At 36.8% G+C, this 27,831-nt stretch overlaps 1 protein-coding gene across 1 annotated transcript in view; it reads left to right on the plus strand.

Moving 5' to 3' along the window:
- CDK5RAP2 (CDK5 regulatory subunit associated protein 2) overlaps window positions 1–27,831 on the plus strand; it is a 174,401-nt gene that overhangs the window by 56,581 nt on the left and 89,989 nt on the right. The window contains exons 5-12 of the mRNA XM_044664271.1: window positions 2,748–2,824; window positions 4,636–4,759; window positions 6,175–6,329; window positions 8,527–8,689; window positions 10,112–10,165; window positions 11,034–11,153; window positions 11,831–11,923; window positions 18,072–18,290. Of these exons, the coding sequence (XP_044520206.1) occupies window positions 2,748–2,824; window positions 4,636–4,759; window positions 6,175–6,329; window positions 8,527–8,689; window positions 10,112–10,165; window positions 11,034–11,153; window positions 11,831–11,923; window positions 18,072–18,290 (1,005 nt within the window). The remainder of the gene's footprint in view (window positions 1–2,747; window positions 2,825–4,635; window positions 4,760–6,174; window positions 6,330–8,526; window positions 8,690–10,111; window positions 10,166–11,033; window positions 11,154–11,830; window positions 11,924–18,071; window positions 18,291–27,831) is intronic.

Genomic DNA, 27,831 nt, shown 5'->3' on the forward strand with positions numbered 1-27,831 from the left:
TCTTCTTTTTCCCCCTCTTTTCCTTTCTCTACATTTTTATTTCATTAAATATTTCCTAATTACATATAAACTTTTTTATAACATTTATTTAAAAAAAATTTGAGTTTTAAATTGTTCCCTCATCTCCCTCTCCCATTCCTTGAGAAAGAAAGCAATTTGATATTATTTTATACATGTTATTGCTAAATATATTTTCATATTAGCCATTTTACAAAAGAAAACACATATAAACAAGAAAAATAAAAAAATTAAAACAAGTATGCTTTAGTCTGTACTTAGATGATCAGTTCTCTCTCTCTCTCCCCTTCTTCCCCCTTCCCCTACTTTTCAATAGAAGTTAAGTGACTTAGCTGCCCTGGACTAGATGATTTCTAAGGTCTATTCTAACTCTAATCATTCTCTGATTCCAAATCCATGTCCTTTCTACTACATACTGCACAATACAGATAACTTTATGTTTCTTATAATATGAAGAACTTTCTGATGCCATTATAGAGAGTATATTTCTCCAAAATATATAGGAGCTAACATGCATATAGTAAGAGTTAGTCTTGAATAATTTAAGATTTTCTCAAGTATTTCACTTTAGACACACTTAAGACTTCTAATACAAGATGGGGGAAAGGAAGGACAAGAACTTATTAAGTGCCTACTGTGTGGCAGATATTGCTGAATGCTTTATGATAGTTCACTTTATCCTCACAACTCTGTGAAGTAGGAAGTGAGAGAGAGGTTTAGGGATATGGAAGGACAATTTATAATTCAGAAATAAAAGTTCCACAGGTAGAAGAGAGAGGGTAAGAAAGGATTTTGATGAACAGAGAAAAGGCCCTTGAAACAGGATAGAAAAGGTGCATGAAGTGATATTCTTGTGAAAGTTCTCTTTAGTAATTTGATATCATCAAAGTGACTAAATAGAATTTTGACAAAGTAACATAGTTGGTTTGGGAATTATAGAGGTCTTTCAGATCTAGGCTTGCTGATTAACCTATTAATCATGATATAATGTGAATGGAACAAAATAATCATTTTTTTCCTATCAAGCCAAACAGATTTTGGGTAGGGGGCTGCTAGAAATAAACAAAGTTTAAAAAAACAAATTGTTGTTTTAAGGGAAAAAAAGCATGGTATATTTAGAGGAATTTTCTGTTATATTATAGATATATAGAATCTTGGAGTTGAAAGGATACTTAATGTTCATCTAGTCCATTTCTTGTTTGAAGTATGTTTCTTCTCTTTAGCTTCCTTGCTGAGTGGCTAACTAGTTTATGCTTCTCCTGATCCCACTACCTCAAGAAGCTGTGGATTTTGTTAATACTGCAGGTGTTATACCTAAGGCTATTTTTTTTTTTTTATCCTGGGACTCCATTCTAGGAGCATAGGGCCACAACCAGTAGGCAATGGGTCACACAGTCGCTCAGGGTCACCCAGCTGGGAAGTGTCTGAGCCCGGATTTGAACCTAGGACCTTTCGTCTCTAGGCCTGACTCTCAATCCCCTGAGCTAGCCCAGCTGCCACTTTAGGTTGCAGTTTCTTTAGCAGATGTAGTTTTTACAGGGTGGGGTTGCTAGCCCCACGCCCAACCCTCCTCCTTTTTCATCCGGGCTAGGGACCGTCCTTGGCCCAGGAGTGGTAAGGGTGGACAATAGGGGTCAAGTGACTTGCCCAAGGTCACACAGCTGGAAGTGTCCGAGGCCGGACTTGAACCTAGGACCTCCAGTCTCTAGGTCTGGCTCTCAATCCATTGAGCCACCCAGCTGCCCACCTAAGGCTATACCTAAGGATATATATATATATATATATATATATAGTACCGCTAGAGCACGCACATTGCTATATTTTCTTTTTATTCAGCTCATTAAAATGTTCAGATATTCTTGTATTAATTTCCTTTGTTGAGAGTTGTAGGTCTCATACATTTGAATCAGATCATTTTGATTTACTAATGAGCAAAAAAAAAAAAAAAAGGGTAGAAAACCTGTGTTCATTGTCAGTGGATCATGACATACCATTGTGACTTCTTTTGTGTTAGCATTTTGTAATCTTTTTAAATTTATAAACCCTTACTTGCCGTTTTGGAATCAATACCAAATACTGCTTCTTCCAAGGCAGAAGAGCAATAAGAGCTGGGTAACTGGGGTTAAGTGACTTGCCCAGGTCACAGCTGGAAAGTATCTGAAGTGAGATCCAAATCCAAGACCTTCTGTTCTTTAGGCCTGCCATCTAGCTGCCCCATATGATTTTTTTTAAGTAGTGGATTAGAGTTCCCTATATTTCCCCCTACCCCCAAAATTTTTTTTTTTAAGCTTAAGCACATTTCCACGGCTGTGACAACCATATGCAGGATTGTAAACAACCAGAAGTAATTGCTTTGGAATGGTAAAAACAAACTGCAGAATTGCCCATAAATTTGGTTGGCAAAGGGCAAACAATTTTTAAATCAACTTCACTTGTATGACATTTATATGGTGATGTTTAAATGCTTTAGTTTTTAGAAGCTTGGGGAATTTACATGATTATCCTGAGACGTGAGAAGTTCCAATCTTCCTTTTTCTTGATAGAATCTTTAATAAATTCCTTTTCTAGTATACCCTAAGGCTAATGAGGTTTTGCAAATACCTTTCGCCTATCATAAGCAATGCGTAGTGAATATATATATATACTTGAAACATTGCTCTGTGAATGGGTTTTGTGTATTTTCTTGCATTTTTACAATGTATTCTTTCTCTTTGAAATTTGTCTTGAAGAACATTGAGCTGAAAGTGGAGCTGGAAAGCTTGAAACGTGAACTGCAGGAGAGGGAGCATCTCCTTATCAAAGCCTCGTAAGTGCTGCCTCATATAGAAAACTTTTTAACTTTTTCATTGATTTTGTGGGTGAAGTCCTGGCCAACCAGATAATAAAGTCTCAGGTTTTCATGTTTTTTATGGAACACATGAATAGATGCTTAACTAAACTTGAATATATATGAAAATGCATCTTTTACCTTTGGAATGTAATCCCCTCTGTTATGAAATATGGGAATTAAAGGTAGAAAGAGTCTTCTAATAGAAGAGGCTAGGAAGTTCAGAGTGAGTATGCTGGAGTGTTAAGAGCTAGAAGTAGGTTTTGATCAAGGGTCTACCACCAGCTCCACTTTGCTTTTGGAGGTGAGGTGTGTTCTTTGATGCCCTGGATCCTAGTTTCCCACTTGTAAAGTGAGGGAATAGTGTAGTGAATTGATCTCTAAGACTCTATATGACCATAACATCGTCTGCTTCTATAATTTTAGGCCTATCAGAAGATAACATTTAATTAGTCATTTAACAAGTATTTACTTATTAAAAAAAACCCTTTACCTTCCATCTTAGAATCAATACTGTGTATTGGTTCCAAAGCAGAAGAGCAGTAAGGGCTAAACAATGGGGGTTAAGTGCTTTGCCCAGGGTGACATAACTAGGAAATGTCTGAGGCCAGATTTGAACACAGGACCTCCCATCTCCTGACCTGACTCTCAATCCACTGAGCTATGTAGCTGCCCCCTCATCAAGTATTTATTAGAAGTACATGTCGTGTGCCCTAGGTACTGCTAAGCACTGGTGATACAAAGACACAAACAATAGTCTCTGCCCTTTAGGAACTTACATACTCTGTCTGTGGTGCAGGGAGATGGACCAGCATTTATGGATGAAATGAAGTGATTCTTACATCAGGTGCAGTTTGGATTAGATAACAATAGCTAGTTATTTGATTAGTTAATTTTTAATTAAATTGATTTCAAGTATTAATAGCTATTTAGTACTTTAAAGTTTATAAAAAATGGAATCACATCTTTATTATGTTGATGTATAAATATTATTTTCCCCATTTTATAAACGAGGGACAGTGGTGAAATCAGTTGATTATAGTCATATGGTTAGTAAATGAAAACTTCAAGTATAACTTATTTTCCTGATTTCCTGATTCTTAAGGCTTTATACTACACATATTCCATGTGCCAGATTATGTTATTTAAAAAATTCAGCAATTAGGACATAGGTGACAGGCATCACAAAAAATTCATATATTTCCTTTTATTATTTTTACCATAAACCTGAGCTTTTTAGGGGATAAGAGGAAATTTAAAAAATGTTTATAGTATGTTTCTCATGTATTCATATTTAGTATCATTTTTCTTAAAAAGAAATAAGGATATGGGTTTGGAATTATAGCAGCATGGCTTTGGTGCACAATTCCTATTTACCATTAATGAAGCAGAGAACACATTTTTAGTGATCTAGAAGTAATAACTTTGGCATTTTGTGTTTTGAATGACATGTAACTATAGCGTGTGTAGGAAGAGACTAATTTTGTTTTGTTTGCACAATCTCCTATCTTGTTCCTAAATGTTGGATACTTCTCAAATAGATCGATGGTGCTGTATTTAAAATTCTTTTTTTATAATTTGGCAGAACATACTGCTTTAAAATTGCTTTCATTTCTTCAGATTTATTTTTATTGGTTTTGGCTCAGTTGCTCTCCATTCTAGATACAAAAGAAACTGTATATGTTCTATTGGAAAGGTGGTCGTTGATACTTCCTGTCTCTAGTCAGCTTGTTCATGGTCAGAATTAGATCTACCCTCTTAATGTTCATGTCTTCCCTACGTCTTTGCAGGAAAGCAGTTGAAAGCCTGGCAGAAGGGGGTGGCTCAGAAATTCAGCGGGTGAAAGAAGATGCTCGCAAAAAGATGCTGCAACTTGAAGACCACCTAACAAGGAAAATCTATCATTTAGAAGAGGCAAGTGTAAACTTTGGGGAGGGGAAAGAATCTAGGATTGCTTTGTAACTTGTTTTTAGTAGTGGCTAGAATTTGAAGATGTAATGAGTAGCTCTGTAATGAGTTTCCTCATCTATAAGATGAAAAGGTGGAGCTAGATTATCTCTAAAGGTTCCTTCTGTCTCCAAATTCAATTTCTATTAATTGATAGAAAATTACCATATCATAGGCTTTTGACTATTTCATTTAAAATAAATTCTTGAAACCATTTTTTTTTTTTTTTATTATTTACACTGCCAGAACAAATGTCTGTGTGGGAGAAGATAATACAAGTAGTGATAATGGTTTATTTAGGGTTATGATACATGTTCATATATGTCATCTCATTGATCTTCAAAACAGTCCTCTGGCAGTACAAAACTGTACTAGGCAGTACAAATGTCATTACACCCATTTAATAAGAAATTCAGGCCCAGAGAGTAGAAATGTCTTGCACAGTGTTACATAACCAGTAGGTGGCAGAGCACTGATTCACTCACAAATCCTCTCACTAAGGGTTTGGATGTTTTCTACACAGCCTCTTAACACTCTTGGACCATGATGGGAGAGGGTGGTCCTTCCCTTTCTTCAGAGAAAGCAATATAGTTCTCAGTATAGATTTAGAAATGGTTTTACATAAACACCATTGTCTTTGAGATCAGGAGGCAAAGCCCTATCTGGGCAGACAGTAATGTGATACGTTATAGAGAATAATATCACATTTTTCATTGTTGCATGTATGGAAGTAGTAAAGAACATTGTACAGAGCTTCGTATAAACAGCTCTGAGATCCAATTCACTTCTGAGTCATTTTGATTAACACCGATGTGTTTTCTTGTGTTATAGACCTAGGCTTAGAGTTTTTTCCTTGGTGATACAAATAATTTCCCTATTGGCTTCCTTGAGCTTTCAGGGGGAGTATGTTGCATTTATCACCACTTAAATCACTGCAGAGATTTAGAAAAATGTGAGTTCAGATTCTCTGGTTCCTAGTTAATATGAGGGGGAGAAATTTGTATGTGAATTACTGTGTGGTTCTTGTTTGGAATTTATTTATAAATATGCAGGTATTGTGGAGAGCATTTCATTCTCATTGAAATTGTAAATATTGATTTGATTTAGAAAAAATTAGAAAAAGAGCTCTTTGTAAGTTAATTGAGTCTTTTCCTTTGGAAATGCTTATAACTCTTCAATATATAAGAGGTAATGGAAAAAATGGCTGGCAAATGTATTTATTACCGATTCTCACCGTGTATTCACCGTGTATATAGTACATTTCAGGGAGGGAGAACGGCTGGAGAAGAAGTCATAAATATTTATATTTTAATCCAATTTCCTTTCAAAATGTTCCCAATTGTATTGAAAAATTGCATTGGATGCATTTAATTTAACTCTAGGACGTCAAAGCAGCCCAGGCAGAAGTGGAAAAGGCCTTTGCAATGGCAGAGAAGGAAAAGGTTCTCAGAATGAGTTTGGAAGAAAAACTTTCGTCTATGAAGATAGTGCAGCAGGGAGATCTGGAGGAAGCCCTAGCTGAGGAAGAAAAAGACAGGTCTGACCTTTATAATTCTAATATATTGACACTTCATTTATCCGGCTTCAGTAGAGAAGGAGGCATTGTTACACTAATGAATTTCCCTGATAACTGATGTTTTCTAATACCAAAACTTTGTTATTTGTAACTACTTTAGTTAGAAAGCTTTTGGAAACAGATGCCATTTCCCTGGGGCATTCTTAAAGTAAAGTGTGCATCCTTTACCTTTTTGTGGAGTCCTTTCTCTTACTGGTAATTGCATATGGCTATTATTCTCTGATGCCTTGGGGGGCTAGCAAGCAGCCAAAGCAGTTCTAATAAAGCTGTGGCACTGGGAATTACATATATCTTAGAAATTAATTTATGTACAATGTCTTCATTAAAATCTGCTTTTACACTAGATGCCTGTGCATTGTGGGTTTTTGTCTGCTCTTTGTAATCTTGCCTGTTGCTGACAACTGTCATTTCTTTCTGATTTAAGTATATATGCTTTTAGCAGTACCCACCCTCTTTTTAATTGCTGTTCTTAATCTGTGGGCCAGGAGACTACATAATCAAGTTTATCTGAAGTGTGTTGCATTTTAGAACAAATGGGCTCTGAATGGAGGCCTGAGAATCTTGAGTATGAACTGTGCTACATAGACTTTGTGATATTTATTTTAGTTCCTCATAGACTTTGCTTTTTATTTCTGGGTCATTCACTGTTTTCCAGATATTTGGAATTGGTGGTCAAGTGACCCCTGAATAAGGAAGAGTTTACTTTATGATTATGGTTGTTGAACATTAAAAAAAGGATAATTGTTAACTATTAAATAAAAACTTCAGAAGCATTGGGTACTCTCATTTTTTATCTGGGAGGGCTTTTTTTTTGCTTTCAGTTTTTTTTTTTTTTGTTGCAATCTTTGTTGCCAAGGTAAGTAGTTCTTTCCAACTTTTCTGTATTAATGATAAGTTTTGGCATTTATCTAGAGGTCTTTACATTTAGAAAATACTTTGTACATATCAGCTCATTTTATTCCAATGATATTCTTATGAGATATTTTGTATGAGTTTTTTCTCTGTTTTTAAGATGAAGAAACTGAGGATGAGGGAGGCTGAAGGATCTTCCTCAAGGTCACCCTGTTAGGATATGGCACAACTTGGACTAGAGTCCAGTTCTTCTGATTCTTTTTTCATTATACTCTACTAGCTCCCTGTGGTGACATTGTGTGACTAAGGAATAGCTGGCTGTTGGACCACAGGCGAGATTCTTTGGATTTTGAAAATCATGCCCATCCCTGTTCTAACATGTCTGTTCTGCATGTTTTTTTGTTGTTGTTTCTTTTAACTGCTCAACCAATGTGTAGGCTTTTTTCCCCCCCACTTATAAGGAAGTGTGCATGTACATATAAAAGGTCATCATTCTTATGATTATTCTAGAAATGGTACCCTTTTGTGTAGCCTGGCACAGTTTAGGTGCTTGTGGTACAGAGTAGTTCAAAGTGGGGTGCACTTTCCTATAAATAAGAATAAATTGCATTGTGACCTTGGATAAGTCCACTTCTCTGTGGATCTCACTTTATTCATCTGAACAACATTGGGATCATACTGAATATTTTCTAAGGTCCCTAGTGTCCCTAGTAATCATTCTCTGTTCTAAGGTCCCTTCCAGCTCTTATGTTTTATATTCTGAAGTTCTCATGTGAGAGAAGCAGTATGACGCAATGGGAGAGAGTTGGTCTCTAAGCCAGGAAGGCCTGTGTTTAAGTCCCACCACCGGTAAATACTGACTGTATGATCCTGGGCAAGTCACTGAACTTTCCAAGTCTTTAGGCAACTCTCTAAGATGATAAATTGACACAAAAGTGCTGACCTGCACTGGCAGAGGGAGTTTTCTCACCTTGAAGTTCCTCATATTAATGAAATATGAGGTCTAGTCTCTTTCCTTTTCTAGTACTAAATTTGTGTTAGAACATGCTGTCCTTTCTTTGCAGCTTAAAGGTACAGTGTCATAGTTGACATGGGTTTTTATTCCAACTTCTTTCCCCAGAGTATTTGTCCTAAGTGGAACATATTCTGGTCTTTGACCATTTAGTTGAAGAAGGTGATTCCATTTTTTCTGGTGTTAGGAATTGTCCACTTGAAAGATGTCTGGTACCATTTACTTCTTAGTTACTTTTGTCTCACTGGGCTGAGCATAATATAAAATAAATATTTACATCTCATTCTGTTTTAGACTGATAGAAGACTTGAAGCTGACTTTGAAGAAAAAAGATGCTTTAATTCAGGAACTTGAAGAGGCACAATCTCAAATGGCATCTCCTGATGAGAACTTGTCATCTGGAAAATTCAGAGAACTTAGTGCTGCTTTAAGGGAAGGAAAGAAATTAGAGATAGAGGTGAGGCAGTAGTCCACAGATGGAAACTTTAATTAGCATTCATGGGTCTTCAGTGGTGGATGCATATACATTTTCCATGTTTTGTATGTATACACAGATACACAAATATAGTATCTAAATACTGATGGCCACATGTTGGTTAAAGGGTAGCACAGTATATTTGTATTAAGTGAGTATAAGAATAGGCAGCTTAATATTCATTATTAAATTTTCTATTATTAATGAATAAATACGGAGTTTTTCAAGTTTTCTCTCCTCTCCCTATCCATCTGATTTTCTACAAAAAAATGTAGTGTATTGTTCTTGACTATTCTGGCTTTTGAGTTAGAAGCAGATATCTTTTATCTGAGGCTTTAGAAGCATTAATGTAAAAATGTGTAATAAAAAGAGTGACTTGGATAGTATAAGTCTTAGCTGTGACCTTCTGTTCTTGTACAATGGAGAATACCTCATATAAATTGCAATATATTTAAAGTTAATTGATTATAATATTTGTTTAGATTTTCTGTTTCTATATTAAGAAAGACCATTGACCTATCAATTGTACATTTTTAGCATTTATAGATTAGATTTAGTCAGAACTCTTAATGGTTTAGGACAGTGATGGGCAAACTTTGGCTCTGTGGGCCAGATTTGGGCCCCCTGAAATGTTCTATCCGGTCACTTGACATTATTCCTAATCTGACGAATACAATGAGTAGGATACAATACAATGAAACTTTGAAAGAGTTGCCTTAGAAACAGACTGACAGATGAGCATTTCCTTTCCTTTGGCCCTCTCTTTAAAAAGTTTGCCCATCACTGGTTTAGAATGTAGTTCATGGGGGCAGCTGGGTAGCTCAGTGGATTGAGAGCCAGACCTAGAGACGGGAGGTCCTAGGTTCAAATCTGGCCTCAGACATTTCCCAGCTGTGTGACCCTGGGCAAGTCACTTGACCCCCATTGCCTACCCTTACCACTCTTTCACCTAGGAGCCAATACACAGAAGTTAAGGGTTTAATAATAAAAAAATTAAAAAAAAAAGAATGTAGTTCATATGATAGGTTACTTTTAAGTTTTTTCCTTGAACTCACTTTTGTATTCCTCACAATCTTTCATCTATCTTTTTATTTTTGCCCTCTGGGGCTGAATAAGCCAGAATAAGCCAGAATCAGCGATCGTTTTATGTCACACCTTGCTCTCTATGTCAGCTCATTTTTCCCCTGCTTTGTTTTTAAATTTTGTTAACTTGACTGGAGGGACTGGGTAATAAGGCAGGGAGAAACAGATATACTTTTGTTTTAATGGATTCCAAATGAAATGCCATAAATTAAGTATGTAAGGCTTTGTACTAATTGATTATGATGTTTAATGAGAATATTTCTGGGGGAATTGTTTTTAGTGTATTTTTCTTTAGAGTTATCATGTATTTTGTATTTTTAGGCTATTCAAATGGAACTTAGAGATGAGAGAAACTGCTTTGAAAATAAAATTTTGGTATGTTTAAATCATATTTTAATTAATCTAAAGTTTATAAAATTTTAATGCCTCATTTCTTAGTCATATAAATGTCTGACTTAAAATCTGATCAAACTCATTGGATACTCTGCTCTGCCAGACTATATCTGAGTGTTAAAGTCATTTTTAAGTACTGTGTTTCAGAAGAGATATTGACAAGCTAGAGAGTGTGACTAGGAATGTGGTGGGGGAATTTGGAACTATGTCATGAAGACTAACTGAAGAAAATGAAGATGTTTTTGTTAAGGGAAGACTGAGGATGGAAAGGAGAGAGAAAACAATTTATTAAGTATATAGTTTGGGCTAGGCAAAACTTTGCAAATATTATTTCATTTAGTCCTCATAATAACCCTGCAATATAGGCACTATTATCATTTCTTTTTCCAATTGAGGAAAATGACACAGAGATTAAGTAACTTGCTCAGGTTTACATATCCATTAAGTGTCTGGGGCCATATCTGAATTCAGATCTTTCTGATTAGATCCAAGTACTCTATCCACTGTAGCATTTATCTGCCTTGATGTTTCAGTTGTGTCCAACTCTTATCTAACTTCATTTGGGGGTTCCTTAACAAAGATCCTGAAGTGGTTCAGCTCATTTTAAAGATGAGGAAACTGAAGCAAACAAGGTTAAGTGATCTACCCAGGGTCACACAGCTAAAAAAGGTCTAAGGCCAGATTTGAACTCATAGAGATGCCTTCCTGATGGTTTCATTTGGAAGCACTAAACACAATTTGATATGAATAAAATAGAATAACTGCAATTAAAAATATGTTTAAAGATGTATTAACAATGCATTATGGTTAAGCCTTGTCAACTTAGTGAATTTTTTAAAATCTAACTTAGGTTCTTCAGGAGGACATAAGGGAAAAAGATAAAGAAATTGCTCTTGAAAAGAAAAATGGTTTGAAGAGGGATAAAACAATTCAGGGTCTAACTGTGGCCTTAAAAACAAAAGATAAAGAGGTATGTCCCTGTATTTTAATTTAGATTTATTCAGGATCACTACTGTAAATGAAAATGATTGCTTTTAGCCTATCTCATCTTGTTTTTTCATCTCTGTATAAAAAGTACATGACAGAATTAGAGTGTTGAGTGTAGAGGCATTAGAACAAAGCATGAGAGTTTTTGTCCAATAGTAATTTCTATAGGAGTGTGGGTACTGGTTAAGTCATCTAGGGATTGACATAATACCATGTAGGCTAGGCCATAGCAGTATGATACCCATTTTGGAATATTTGAAAACAGAAACCCATTCTATTTACAAGATGATATTTCACTACTTCTGGGGTTTGGTATATTGTTGGTGTTGTTATGCCTTGCAAGATCTTCCCATTGTATGGGGTTTGATCTGTGGATTGTCTTTCCATGAGTCCATTGACTATTCTATGTGTAGCTTACTTTATAAAGGACCTGTATTGCAGATAGGGAAATTTTTTTTATTTCTTCAGCAAAGTATAATATATAATTTACCATTAAGTGCCATTTTTTCCCTGGGGTATAACAGCTAACTTGGCTTATGTAGAATAACATTTATTATAGTTACAGAGGACTATTTAGGGAAGAATTTGTTGGGGGGGGGTAGAATATAATTGGATTCTTACTCTGGTGTTTTTTTTCCCTAATGTCTTATTTCCTGAAAGACTGAAGAACTTACATCTAGAATTGAAGAGCTGACTACTTCCTTAGCTAAAGCAAGAGAAGCTACCCACAGTGCCCAGATAGAAAAAATCAAGGTAAGCTGTTGTTAAGAAAACTCCCTTACTGGTTAGATTAACAAATGATTTTCATTTTATACACAGAGACAAGCAATATTTTGTAGTGCAGACGTGTTAGACACGCTGTGTGAAGGGTACACGTATGACCCACAAAACCCCTGGGTGCTGTTGGAACCAGATTAAACTATCATTGGGAAATATTTAACAAAATTAAAATACAATAAAATATAGATAACATTACATTTTAAAAGTAACTATGTGGCCTGTAGGAATTCCTAGGTACAGATTCGTGGCCCATTTTTCTATTTGTGCTTGACCACATTGTCCTTAGAGCCAGAAGACTGAGCCTGTGGTCTTCTGACTTGGAGGCTATAGTGTCAGATAGGCCCTTCATTCCTCTGGGCCTTAGATTTTTCACCTATGAAAGCTATTATTTAAAGTTAATAGAAGTGGAAATTTCAGTGTTTTGAAGTTTGATATCATTATTGATAGCCATGTTTGCACGTCATATGTTCCCTTGGTATCACAGAGATTCTATGCAAATTGGACCAGGCTAGTTCAGATACATATAGCATAATCCATAGCCTTACCATCACTGAAACCAAATAAAGGAAGTGATTTCAGATATTTATGAATACTTTTAAAAGCACTTCTATATTCAGAAAACAAATAAGGTAGAACCATCATAAGGCTAATAAAGCTGACTCATTGTGGCATTTTTCTTGAAACAAAGGCCTTAAAAATAGCTAGTCAAAGTGTTTTAGAGAGAGATTACTAATTGGCACAACATATTTCATATCAATACCTTTCTTTTTACTAATACAGTCTCCTATAGTAGAGGCAATTTTTGCCTCTAACCTAGATTATTGGTAGCATCCTAATCAGTCTCCACCCTAATTCCTGTCTTCCATTCCTGAGGTCTCTTTCTTCTACAATATATCCTTCACAAAGCCACCAGTTGATGTTCATAAAATGCCCTCTTTCTCCCTAGAAAATCTTTCATGGCTCCTTATTACCTCTAAAATAAAGTGTAAACTGTTCTACTTTGTATTTAAAGCCCTCAACAACTGAATATTTCCTAATTTCATATGCCTGTTCTTCATGCACTCTTGATTCCAATCACATTGGTTTGCTAACTATTACCTTTAGATTGTATTCTGTCTCTTGTCTCTTTCTATCTTCACAAGTAGTCCCCCATGTCTAGGATGTACTCCCTCCTTACCTCCACTTGAAAGGATCCCTACCTATCTTCTTTCAGAGTCCAGCTTAGGTGTCACTTCCTATAAGAGGTCTTTCCTTATCACCTTAAATTAAGAACCCTCTCTCCTTTGAAATTACTTCATGTTGGGGGCAGCTGGGTAGCTCAGTGGATTGAGAGTGTGATGGATAAAAGGGGGTACACTAAAGTTTGGGGGTGCTCTCCTTCCCTTGCTGAGTGATAGAGTGGCAAAAGATGATAAAGAGGTAATAGGAGAGGAATGATAGGGATGGCTGAGTTTAGGGAGGAATGGACAAGGCGGTATTAGGATGGTAAGGGTACAGGGTGAGGTATTCAGGAGAGGCAGCTAACACTGACTACACACCCAAGCTAGAGACAGAGGATACTGAGGGGAAATTAGGCTGAGCCCTTCCAGGCAAGGAAGGTACTCCTATAGACACAAGGAATAGGGCCAGTCAGAAGTGGTTTGAATCTGACTTGAGGGCTTTTTTGTCAGTTTCTCAAGTCCTCAAAGGAGGAATCACAAGGCTCCTCCCTGTCAGTGAAACTGAAGGGATTCAGGAGGAAGCTTTGGGCAACTACTTCCTCCCAAGATGGATGCCTCCAGTTTCCCTCAGGAAATAAAGAGAATTAATCCTTCCCCTTCAACCCTTGCCTAATTATTCAACACAATGATTCTTCAGAGGGTTTGTTTAGGTAACAAGGAGATTTATTAATGTTCAGGGTTGATCAGGAAGGAGAGAGGGGTTTGGGGTTTCTGACAGCCGCTAGGGAGAAACTCAAGATGGGGGAGGGTCACAGGAATGAGTTAGACTGAGAGAAGAACCTGCTTCTCTCAGCCAGGGAAGATTTGGCTGCTCTTAAAGTAGAGAGAATACTAAAGGGATAGTTTGAATTCAAGGATGTCCTACTTGCCTATTGGGGAAAACTAAACCCACAAAGTCTATTCACTAAAAACCCAAAAGCCACCCTGTCTCCCAGAGCCCCGGGAAAACAGGCAGGGAAAACAGAGAAATAATATGGAGGTCAGGGAGAGGTCCAGAGAAATTAGCTAGGTTCAAATTGTCCAGAGACAAGCACAGGCCAAAAGCAAAACTGAAAGTCAAGCAGAGCTCTAGTTAGTCCTTCTGCTCTGTTCAAGCCTTGGGGACCTAAGGCTTCCGACTGCCAGAAGTTTTCCGTTGGCCCCCTGCAAGAGCAAAAGCCTGTCTTGCATCTTTTGCATTACAAAAGGCAGGCCTAGAGATGGGAGGTCCTAGGTCCAAATCTGGCCTCAGACACTTTCCAGCGTGTGACCCTGGGCAAATCACTTGACTCCTATTGCCTACCCTTACCACTCTTCTGCCTTGGAGCCAATATACAGTATTGACTCCAAGATGGAAGGTAAGGGTTATTTAAAAAAAATTAAATTACTTCATGTTCACTAACTTGTCTATTTGTATATTTCTGCCTCTTTGAACATAAGCTCCTTGAAGGCAGAGATTATTTTTTTTTGTCTTTTTATCCCCACCATCCAGGATAGTGTTTGTGTAGACCCACTCACCTACAAACGTACACATCCAGACATATACATCTATAGATCTGCATATGGGTGCATCTGTGCACATGACTATAGGTGTCTGTGTAAAATGTGTGCAAAGAGCCTTGAAGAGAGGAGAGTCTGAATACCCAGTGTTACCAACAGATGGCTGAGGAGCTCTACTATAGTTTGTGATTGTAGATTAAATCTAAAAAAAGGAAATATAAGACGACTCACATTGAATTTTATGATAAAAATCAAGCTGAAGTCTTGCTGTTAAAATGAATGATGGAATTAATACTTTTGTAGAAAAATCTCAGTAATCATTCCAATTTATAGTCTTTTTTTCTTTCACAACCTAATTCAAAAAGTAAAATAGCAGTCAAAGAATACTTCATCCCTTTCAGTTATAACTTTGCTAAGTGATTATTTGATTTCCATGGAAGGTGAAATATACTACTTAAGCTTTAAACACATGCTACATCTTGTCCAAAAAAAAAAATATTCACGTATTCAGTATAATTTTAGCTCTTTGACTAATCTGTTTAAAATAAAAAAAAAGGAAAAAAGCAAGTCACAGAATCCAGAGGTACAGAGGATCTATCTTTCTAAAGCCCTGTGATCTTGGCCCATTACTTTTACTATAAACCAAATTTGTAGTCTTGGATTTAATTTTTATTTCCTAATATGCCCAGTAAAATCACAGGAGCAGTTAGTTGGACAATTGTTCTGATCACTTTATGAATGAATACGTAATTCCTTGTTAATAGTCACCATGTCATCCTTCTGCTCAGGAAACTTTAGCAGATATCTATTACTTCTTAAGTTAGGAGCACTCCAGGTTACCATTTAAAGCCCTTCATAATCTAATTCAAGCCTGTCTTTCCAGGCTGATAAGATGGTACTCTTCTTCACACAATTTTCTTTCCAGCAAGTGTAGACTATTTGCTGTTTTCTATATTCATCATTTCAGCTCCTCCATCTAACCTTTGCACAAGCAATCTCTCATAGCTGGCATGGTCTTTCTCTTTACCTCCACCTCTTGAAACCTTTAACCTCCTTCAAAGCTTGGCTCAAGTGCCTCCTCCTAGAAGAAACCTTTCCTCATACTCCAAATTGTTACTGCCCCCCATAAAAATTACTTTATATTTACTTATTTGTGTCATCTATGTTGCCTTTCCTCCCTCCCCATATTCCCAACTTCCCTGAACATAAGCTTTTTGAGGAAAGGAAGGTTCTTAATTTTGTATTACTATTTCCAGTATCTAACCCAGGGTCTGGCATACAGGAGGAATTTAATAAATATTTAACAAATGATCCTGAACTTATATACCTTGTATAGATAGACTATGACTGTGAAATTATAACACTGCAGTTTATTGTCCTGTAAAATGGGAATACAATTTCTATTTAATTTAACAAGCCCTTATTAAGCTTTAACTATGTACAAGGCACTATCTGGGTGATGGGGATAAAAAGCCAAAAAATAAAACCATCTCTGCCTTCAAGGAGCTTATTTTCTAGGGGGCAGGGGAAAATACAAATAGACAAATTAGTAAACATGAAGTAATTTCGAAGGAGAGAGGGTTCTTAATTTAAGAGGATCAGGAAAGACCTCTTATAGGAACTGGTACCTAAGCTGGACTCTGAAAGAAGATAGGGAGGGATCCTTTCAAGTGGAGGTAAGGAGGGAGTACATTCTAGATATAGTAGACCACTTATGAAAGCAGAGAGAGATAAGAGATTAGAAAGTGGTCTAAGGGCAATAGCTAAGCTTAGTGTCTAGAATCAATAGTGCATGAAGGAGGGACAGCTAGATGGCACAGGGAATAGAGAGCCAGACCTGGAGTCGAGAGGACCTGGGTTCAGACATATCTAATTGACCTTGGGCAAGTCACTTAACCTCTTACTGTTCTTCTGTCTTTAATACTATTCTTTCTTACATTCAAAGAGAAAGGTATATGAAAGACAGACGTGAAATTAGGAAAGTAGGTGGGATTCATTTGCAGAGGTTTTTAAATACAAGGTTGAGCAGTTTATACTTTCAGAGAGAGAGAGAGAGAGAGAGAGAGAGAGAGAGAGAGAGAGTGAGTGTGTGTGTGTGTGTGTGTGTGTGTGTGTGTGTGTGTGTGTGTGACACATGGATAGGTATATTTTGCCACAGATGCTTTCATAAAATTTGATTTTCACCTTTAAAAGAACTAACAAATTGCACTGATGCATTCTAAGTTATTGCTCAAGTGAACATAAAAAAAAATTCTTGTGCCTTTTGAGAGTGGGCCTGTAACAACATACTTCCCTTTTTTGATTATAGTCCTTTAGAGAGTTAACTGTAAATTAACCTTTTCCTGAGGAAAACTGACAGCTTAATATTGATGGAGGCTGAGGTCAGCTACTCACATTAGCTGTATAGCTTAGACCACTGTCTTAGCCTTCCTAAGTGTCTACAGTGTGACCCTGAGCTCTTTTGTGTCTTTTGGTCTCCTCTGAGTTTATAGATAGAATCCCACATGTCTGTCTAGTTTCTCAAGGACAGGTGTTCTTACTACACTTAGCCTTCATATACACTCTCTCTGCTGAAGCTGTCATCTTTTCATTTCACTTTAGGCTCTTTGATGCTGACAACTGCTCTCTTCTGAACCTTTGACCTTTGCTAGCTTAATCCAAGCCCATCACAAAGTGATCTTGTTAAAGCCCAAATCCATGACAGTCATTTTATTTCCACTCTATTAATAATAACAGTACATGACACTTTCGTAGCATTTTTTGATTTGCTTATAAAAGTGCTTTACATATTTCTTGTTCCTTTCAACAATCTTAGTACAATGCTCAATTTAATACATTATATGTTAGTTGAATTGATTTGAAAAGCCCAGGTAGTGGACAGTATGGGGAATATGTTTGTTTTACAAACATGGAAACTAGTGCAGAGAAAATGACTTATTCTGGGTCATATAGAACTGCCTTTTACCTATAAGGGGCTAGTGCAAATTCAGTACTTTTTCTACCTTGTCACTCTTTTGATCTTAAATTCTGTGAAAGGTTTGTAAAGCTAACTCTTCTAGCTTTCTTTTCCCTGTTCCTTTTTGGTGTATTGTAGAAAGATGCTGGGTTAGTATTCAGAGGGCCTGACTTTGAATTCCCACTCAGCTCCTTACATTTCCCTTAATTTAGGGGAATCAGTTTTCCACTCTGGAAATACTTCCCACTTTGGAAACATGTTAGTGTGGGTAAAAGGAAGTTTGTAAAAATGTTTAATATAAATTTGACTTCCCTTAGGTGGTAAGTTGAAGTTGTTGGACTAGATCTCACTTGAGTTTGTCCCTTTTTTCTCTGAATCCTATTATCCTTTGAAATAGCATCAAGTACAAGCTTAGGTTGGTTTGTCTTAACACTATCTGAATGTGGATTTTTTTTTCCTCTTTCAGGGGGTTGAAGATTTTGAGACCATTTTGCTGGAAAAAGAAACACTTTTAACACAGCTGCATGCTGAAAATCGGAGGAAAGATACTGAAAGCCATAGGCTACAAAGAAACATTGAAAAGCTTAATCAAGAACTAGAAGATTTTCAGTGCGAGAGGGAGAAAATAGAGAAGGAGTTGGATGAAGCCAGACGACAGAAGAGCCATGGAGACAAAACAATAAATGTGGTTATCTCATCTTCTTGCGTTTTAGTGGGGTTCTTAGATTGGGGTGCAGTTATAGCAGGTGTTTATTTTGCTTCATGTTTGTGTCTCTCTTTTTAAAATCTCTTTAACAAAGGCTTCTTGAGCACCAGCAAATACTAATAACTTGCATCTCTAGAGTGCTTCAGTATTTACAGTGTTTTCTTTACAACAGCATATGAGATAGGGTATTATAAGTTGTATTAATTTTTCACCCAATAAGTGAACATGAAGTGACTTGACCATAGCCATCTAGCTAGTAACTGTTTGAGCAGACCCAGGAGCCATGATTTTTTTGACTTCAGTGACTTTTATGGTTGTCAAATAAGATATGATTGCACTAAGAATTAACAGAATTATCATTGTTTTTTTATTAATATTTCTTCACATCAGTGATTCTCACAGGGCAAACTATAAAATTTTGGAAACATGTTAAATCAGCTAAAAGGAAATTTATTAAAAAATTCAATATAAATTTTACTTACTGAGCATATATAGCATGTGAGTATATGTGAGTCAGAATACTATTAGACAATATTAATGAAACTCACCTTTTATGCTTATGTACTTATTTCATAGCCCATCAGATCTTGAATTCATAAAGAACTCAACAAAAGCTGCTATTATTATTTTTGAAAAACCTGCATCCTAAGTGTTGATTCTAAGGCAGAAGAGAGTAGTAAGGGTTAGACAGTTGGTGTTAAGTGACTTCCCCAGGACCACCTTGCTGCCCCAAGCTGCTACTATTATTAAAGAGAAACTGTGCCTGTGCAAAGACTCTCATAGTATGGCCAGATTCACAATTCAGTGTGCCTCCATTCATCATGGCAAAGAAAACTATGATGAGCAGAAAAAATTTGAGAGCTGCTACTTTATTGAAACCATGGAGAGAATAAAGTGCAAATTGCGTGTTTGGCAGCACCTGGAAGACTTGAGGTTAAGTCTTGGATTCGGCCATAGAATCTTGAGTAAAAGCCTATTCTAAGTCTCAGTTTCCTTGTTTGTGAAATGAACTGGTTGGAAAATTATGGCAGCCTATTTTTATTTTATTTTTTTCCTTTATTTTTTTAAAATAATTTTTATTTTTTAGAAAAGTTATGGTTACATGATTCATGTTCTTACTTTCCCCTTTACCGCCCCCCAACTCCTCTCCCCACCCCCCATAGCTGCACATTTCCACTGGTTTTAACATGAGTCATCGATCAAGACTTATTTCCAAATTGTTGATAGTTGCAGCCTATTTTTAAATGACCCATGAGCTAAGAATGGTTTCTACATTTTAAAATATAATAAAAATTTTATTAAAATATGTAAAAACTATTCTTAGACTGAACAAAAACAGGCAGTGGGCCAGATTTGGTCTTTGGACTGTAGTTTGCTGACCCTTGGACTCAATGTTGGCAGGCTACCTTGGTTTCTTTTTTTATATTTGACTCTTTTGTATTCTATGAACCTTTCCAGCTCTAGGATTCTGTAATTCTGAAAAGAATCCCCCAAATACTAATAATTCTTGATATTTATTATTGCCATTAACTCACATGTATCTTACTTGAAATAATTTGTTAGACCAAAAAGGAGACAATCTGTACAAATACCTATGTTGTTTTAAAATGGTTATTTATGATTTTCCATGTTTTAGTCAGTACTTAGCTGTCCAAGCCTCAGTTTCCTCACCTATAAAGTGAATATTAGAATATTTATATGATTTTATTCAAAGAGATATGAAGAGCAGCAAATAACAATACATGGGAGAGTTCCTTGTAACAAATAGAAAAATGCCATCTAAATTTCAGTTGTTATTAAGAAGGAGTTTGTGAGCTTCTCAGGGTGTCTATTACTGTCTGGGTCTTTTAAGGATAAGACACCTATGTGAAAACATTTGTGAATGATGTAAAACAGCATATGATTGAGTGATTACATGATTACATGGTACTATTAAAATTTGAAAATGGCAATACCACTGTGGGCAGAGGAGTTAGGGAATGCTTAATGGTAGATGAGGGATTTGCATTAGTCCTGGAGGGGTAAAAAAAAACTGATACATATCATATTTTACTGGCCTAGGTAGAGAAATGCAAAAATACTTTATCAGAGCATCCATAGTAATTATTGCTTGTTTTTTTGTGTATTATAACTCTTTTTGTGGTAAAAGGCATTATGGTTTAGTAGAAAGAACTCTTGTTAAGAGCCAGGATAACTGTTCTATACCCAGCTCTGCCATGAAAATGTGTAACTCTAGGAGGCATTCTTTTCTGGTTCTCAGTTTGGATTAGGTAGTTTCTAAGGTCTCTTTCAGTTGTAAGTTTTTGTCTTTTTGTTGTTCTAACACTGTATTTTAAGTTAGTTTTAAGCAGCTGTTTCTATGTTCCAAAGCAGTGACAGCGAACCTATGGTACGGGTGCCAAAGGTGGCACACAAGCTCTCTGTGTGCACACAGCTCCTTTCCCTTCTGAGTTCATTGCTAGAAAGGCAGAGGGACTCTGGTGGAGCTGCTCCCCTCCCCCTCTCCACTGTGCTTGAGGACATTTTTTTCACATCATCCACCCTTCCACCCAGCAGCCCAATGGGAACTCTTTCTCCCTCCCCTGTGTGGGGTAAGGGGTGGTGGACCCTGCCTGGCACTTGGTGTGGGGGAGGGCCTAGCATGTGGTCTCTAGGCTGGCATGACACTGGGTCTGAGTGGGGTGGTTTGTGGGAGGGGCTGACACTCCATCTCTAAAAGGTTCTCCATCATTGTTATAAGGTTTCTTCTAGCCCTTCAAATCTGAAATTTCTGTAAAAGGTATTGTTTTTACAGTAAGAGGAAGTTGGGCACTTTGCTTTCCCTTTTGCATAAGCTTCCATATAGTGTAGGTTAATACCAAGATCTTTACTTAACTTCTGCTGACCCAGTATTTTATGAGTTTGCTTGTGGCTAGAACAGTGAAGTATTTCATCCTATTTCAGCAATTCTGCATCTATCAAAGAATTGCTGCTTAGCCTTTTTGGCAGTCTGGTGAAGCTGATATGGACCCCTTTTCAGAATATTTTTAAATCCATAAAATACCTGATTACCAAGGAAATCGATTATATTGAAATAGTTATCACAGTAGTAACAGACAAAAAAAGAACAGACAAAGAAATTCACGAATTTGAGATTAAGAATCTGTCTGTAGTGTACAGAAATCCTGTGTTGTCCAGTCTGAGGATTGAGACCCAGTGACTCATCCTTGGGAAATGGCGTGAGATCCTTTCATTTAGCCAAGGTTTTTGTTTTGCATGTTGAATGTGGCATGTGAATATAGTTCTTTAGATTTATCTGTCTTATCAGCTTATTTCAGTTAACTAGGTACTTTAATTAACTAGAGAGCCTCATACTCACCAGATGTTGCTGCATGTAGATTAAAGGCAAAACCTTTCAGTGACCTATCCTGTTGCATGCAAAGGAAAAGAAGGATTTGTTTCTTTTATATACCAAGAAAGGCCTTGCAGATTCTTCTTAGAGTGGGGTTTTTGCTGCCCTGTAATGATATTCTCATCCACTAATATGGAAGCAATCAGGAAAGGAGAGGAGAGGCCATTTTCCCCTGGTGATGCCTGTATTTATATGCTAACTTCAATGTGTGTCTTGATTTCCAGGCCTTACTTTCCACACTAACATTATTGTTGCATATGGTATAGTAAAGTTTTCATTGTATGATCCTCTGTTAATAGGCTATTTCATATATCCGCAAAGGGAAATGGTAAGAAAGCATCAAAAAACAACTCCTTAAAAATATTTTAGATTTAGATTCAGTACACATTCATAGGAAATGCACACAGCCATGGACAGTGCATGTCATTAGAAGTTAGGGGCTCCAAGGTCTAGTCCTGGCTTTGCCACTAACTAGCTATTCCAAATACTTGTTTTTTCTCTTAATTAAAGGTGTTGCATTAGATAGTCTTGAAGAAGAATGCTAATATGTATTCTGTGTTCTAAAGTCCTCCCTAGTCCAGTTATGTTCTGTGCTCTAACATTCAATGTTGAGGTTGTTTCTAGTTCTTATAGTTTATATTTTATATTCTAATAATCTGTTTAAAGGTCCTCTTCAGATCTAATGTTCTCTTTCTCCTATGATTTCTACACTTAGTCTTGGATATTGTGATTTAATTTTCATTTTGATGACCCTGAAGCCTCATAGTGGCCATTAGTATACTGTGTGTTCAAGAAGAAAAGTGAACTCATGATTTTCAATAGCCTTAAGTTTAGAAAAACAAACAACAATGTCCCCTTCCATCCCCACCCACACCCCCTGGACCCCCAATTAACTTGAGTTGTTTTATCTAAAGTAAATTTGATTTTAGTAATCTGGCAAGTTTCTAGTCATTAGGTCAGTTTGGATCTTCTTTCCTTATGGTCTCTTTTTTGAACTAAACCTGAAAAATGACATGGGACTATTTCTTAAATGAAAAGATTCATCTTAAAAAAAAATACTAAGCACTATTGTTATGTAATTTCACACCACCAGAGGGACCCAAATCCCCAAAAGCCAATTCAGGAGCCTTCTTTTCATTCAGCATTTTCCTCATCTGTTTCTTAGCTTCACTTAATGTCATAGCTTCTTTGTGCTGGAAACGGGGAGCTGCCAGAAATCACACATCCTTGGCTCCCTCTGAAACTTCCACTTGCTTCTTTGCTCTGATGACTGGAACGAGAGAGCAAGGACGAATGATGCTTATCTTCTGTGAGTGAAGGGGAAGGCCTCATCTCTCTCAGATGTGTAATCTTTTACTGTGGTTCTCAGTATTTGGTGCTGGATGGGAGCAAGTTACATTATTTTTCTTTTCTCTTTTAAGCAACGTTTATTAGAAATCAGTTTAGAGAGTATTCCCATGACTCTTATAATGCCCTCATCTGTCACTGGAGCCTTTGTCAACTTACCTGACAAGTGTGTTCTTCAATTCTTGGCTGTTTTTGCTCCAGAGAGGCATATCTGCTGGCTGAAAACCAACAGTCTAATTAAAGTTGTACCCTTCACCCGGCTGGCTAATCTAGTGTACATTGATGGGAGCAGTTTTAATTTTAGGGCAGTTAGACTCAGAACACCTCTAGAGTGCATTTCTCACACTCATGCTGGTTGATGGATTTCTGGAAATAAGATCGTGACAACATTAGGAACATCTTTTGGCAAATCATCTAAACATGCCATCTTAAAAAGCGTTTTTGCTTATCTATATACTGTGTATCAGACCACAAACCTGAGGAAAGGAGCTGTAACAAAGGTTAAAATCTTTCTTGACTCTTTATATCAGATGCGTAGCTATAGTAATTGGTATTTTTCTAGAATAAGGTGAATTGTTGTTGTTAGTTGTGGCTGCATCTCCATTTGGAGTTTTCTTGGTGAAGATACTGGAGTGGATACATTTCCTTCTCCAGCTCATTTTATAAATGTGGAAACTGAGGCAGTCAGGGTTAAGTGACTTGCCCAGGATTACACAACTAGTAAGTGTCTGAGGCCAGATTTGAACTCAGTAAAATGAGTCTTCTTGACCCTAAGACTAGCATTTTATCTAGCATTTTACCTAGCTGTCCTGGAATAAGGTGGTATTTAAGGATAAATTGGAAGAATTACAAATCCAAGCCTCCTTTAAGAAGCACCTAGTCTTTTTTAAGTTTCTGGGTGCCAGGTTAGGCATTATTAGAGGAATGGTAGTTGCTAGCTTGAAACTAATAATGGTACCCAACATTTCTATAATGCTTTAATGTTTACCAAAAACTTTCCTCACAGTAAACTTGTAAATTAGATTGTGTATTATTATTACCCTTGTTTTTCATGTGAAGAAATAGAAGGTCACAGGGGGAAGTGACTTGCTTGTGGTCATATATACCATGACAGTTAGTGTCATAGCAGAAACTTGTACCTCCTGTATCTCTTAAGACCTAATTCCAGTGGAAGTGCAGAATTGTCTTTCTTGTGGCAAGTCACCAATCAATCAGTGCTATGTTCTGTGCTAAAAGCTGGGCTTACACAGCAAGGCAAATGCACAAGGACAATCCTTGCCCTCAAGGAGGGCATATAGTAGCATATCTAATTAATAAGTAAGATTTCTTGGGGGCCACACTCACTGGTCAAGGCAAGAAAATAGTAAATTTCTTCCCCCTAGCATCCATGGGAACCTCTGTTCTTCTGAAAAGGACCTGTCTGCTTTTTCAAGCAGTTATTTCCCCAGTCTGAGTTAGTCAAAAGCACTTTGCTTTGGAGTAATACTGAAGCATTTCACTGATCCATGAGAAGGGATCAGCAGACACTTCAGATGCCAATATCATCTCTGAAGAGTCTCCCATCAGCTAATGCCACCTTAAGTTTGAACAGCATCTTTTGGGGTATAGTGTGACATTGAAGGCTACAAGCTTTTGTTTCTGAATATTGTTGTGACAGGGCACCTCTGTGTTTCTTCTGAATGATCAGTGTAAGATTATAGGATTGTAGATTTTTTTTTAATGTTAGAAAATGCCTTAGAGACCATTTAGTCCAACCTTCTTTTATAGATGAATAAACTCAGATCCAGAAATGTGAAATAATTTTACCTAAGATCACACAAATATTAGAGAATCCAAGAATTGTAGGAAACTCAGAATATTTCTAATTTAAACTTGATTGATCATTCCAACTCTTGTTGCATTGGTGACAGTGGGTTATTTAACCACTTTTTATAGACCCCCATCAGAGGTAGATGTAGTAAAGCCAGAATTCAAGGGGCATTCCTTTATTCTACTTTCCCTCTTTATAAGTCTTGCTGATCTCCCCTTTTTCTACCTCTATCGTATTTATGGTCTTACATAGTTGGTTTTATTTTAGGTTATATACCACTGAAGTCTTACTTTGGGGCTTCTCATTATGGCATGAAGATAGGTTTGTATTCTTTGACACTCTGTGAGTACAGCAGATGATCTGGCAGATTCTACAAACTGGAAGACCTTTCTGGGAGGCCAGTGATGAACTTATAGACTGTTCAACACCTGAGGACCAGCCTGGCTCATTACAAAGGTGGTCGCAGGGTGATGAATTTTTCCATTCACAACTGTTCTTGAAGATTGTCTGCTAAGTTGTAGCGGAGTTGCCATCTAGACTAGAAGTGTTTTGGAGAGTACTCACGTAGAGGAAATCCCTTATCTTTGAGGAATTCTGGGAGTTTGTTTTTGTTCTGTTTGTTAGCCTTCTCTCCCAAATCAGTTTTTAAGCTTCTCGAGGGCAGGAGCCATATCTGACAGTCCTTCAATGTAATAATAGTTCACAATTTAGTACCACTTGCATTACATTCTTCATTATAGTTTGTGTGGTTAATAATGTTTCATTATTCCCATTTTACAAATGAGCAACCTGAGGCTGGGGGGTCGTAATTTGTCAACAGAAACATTGTCAGTAAATGGTAGAGTTAGGATTTGAACTGTAGGTCCATTGCTCTTTCCTTTTCACAGTGCTTCCTCTTCTTGTCTTCTAAAGCACCCAGTGCAGGGCCAGATAGGTAGGGGATGTTCACTAAAGACTTAATGGACATACCGATTTATTTCTCACTGGTAAGGTGGGGATAATTTCATAGGGTATCTTAAAATTAATGAGAGAGTTCTACAAAGTGAATTTATGTGCAAATATTTGAAGGCATTTCCTGAGGACAGCCAACTTTCTGACAGAGAAACTTGATAAGATAAAATTTGATGGATGAAAAACTTCCTCTTCTTTACCTGACCAAAGATAAGGCTGAACAAATTCAGTTTAGAAGGAAATCAAGAATCTGGCCTCTTATTTCTTATGTAAATATTTGAAACTTCAAGACCCTATATGTATAACTTCTTTTCAAATTCTGTCAACACTTCTGCTTTGGTTAAGAGACAAATGTAGCATTCAAAGCCTTCTCTTTTGGTCTGAGTTTTCTAATAACAGTATTGAAATGGAGTTTCCAGTAAGCATGGGAAATTTCAGATATTCACTTAATGTTATTTTCCTGAAATTTTGGTATAACATCCATTGCTATAGCGTGGACTTTATGAATGAAATCCTCTTGGATAGGACCCAAAGTAGGCCAACTTTATGATGTCAGTAGGTCCTGCTTCATATTGAATGGGCCTATTTTTAAAGACTGAACTAGTTTTAATCTAGAATTTTACTTTGTGAATCAGTGTTTATTTTTAAAACCCTTACCTTCCACCTTAGAATTAATACTATGTATTGGTTCCAAGGCAGAAGAGTGGTAAGGACCAGGCAATAGGGGTTAAGTGACTTGCCCAGGGTCACACAGCTAGGAAGTATCTGAGGCCAGACAAATAGATATTTATTAAGAACTTACTATGTACTCAGTCCTGGGTTTGCTATTGTTGGGGTGAGGGTGACAGAGAAAGTATAAGATGTAGTCTTAACTTTCAATTAAGCATAGCTGAGGAAGAGACTAAGCTACATTAAGTAACAGTGAACAATAGAAGATACCCTAATTAAGTATTGAAGAACAGAAGTCTTGAAGAAAGGAAAATCAGTGAAAGGTTGGAATAGTTAGGGGAAAACTTCCTGGGAGACTTGAATTGGACCTTAAAGGATGGCAATGATTTGAAAAGATTAAAAAGATGAGAAGGCATTTTGGGGAAAGGGAATGAAATCACAGAGGAAGGGAGCAGCGTCATGGTATGACTTTGGTGGTAATTTTATTACCATTATAAGAAAATCTCTTGAGAGCAGTACTCATAATATTTCAGCATTTTTTTACAATTGGATAGAGTTCATGAGAATAGTGGCTCTCATTTCCGTAAATGCTTTGAAGTCATCAGCTTTGTTGTCAGCACCTGTACGAGATAGGTAGTACAGATGCGTTTTCTCATTTTACTGGTGAGGTAACTGAATCCCAAAAGAGGTGGGAGGGACATTTTCAAGTTCACTTAGCTCATAAGTGGTAAAACTAAAACCTGAACCCAGGTATTCAGATGACTCCCAGCCAGTGTACTTAATATTGTGCTGCCTCTGATCATTGAGCTGAGATCATTAAATGGGGCTCCACTTCCCCTAAGCGCCCCAACCTCTTCCATTTTATAGATTAAGAAGCTCAGATTGCATGGAGGGGAAGTGACTTGCTTAGGGTTGTAGACTGGGCAGAATTAAGATTCAAATGAAATGTTGCTTACTAGTCCAGTTTTTTTTCTACCATACCAAACTAAAAGAGAACATTTGATAGTAGTCTGAGATTATCATCTTTTAGGGGAAATGAGTTTGATTATTGATTTATATTTACTGACTGCAATTTTTTTTTATCCATTGAACAAATACTTGTTAAATCCCTATTTTGTGCAGAGCATTGTGTTAGTATTTGGAGGAGTTACAGAGTTTAGATAAAAAATGACTCTTCCCGAATAGAGCTTATTGTCTAATAGAGGATCTCATTTTTCAGGAATTCTTTTCTTTGTTCAAAAGTTTTCTTAAATATTTACTGTATTTTTTAGTGACATCTCTTGTTTTTACATAATTTTTATTTATGAATTTATTTATGAATCTATCTCCTCTCTACCTCCAGATAGTAGTCA

Source organism: Gracilinanus agilis, chromosome 2 (assembly GCF_016433145.1).
Source record: "Gracilinanus agilis isolate LMUSP501 chromosome 2, AgileGrace, whole genome shotgun sequence".
Classification (NCBI taxonomy): Eukaryota; Metazoa; Chordata; class Mammalia; order Didelphimorphia; family Didelphidae; genus Gracilinanus; species Gracilinanus agilis.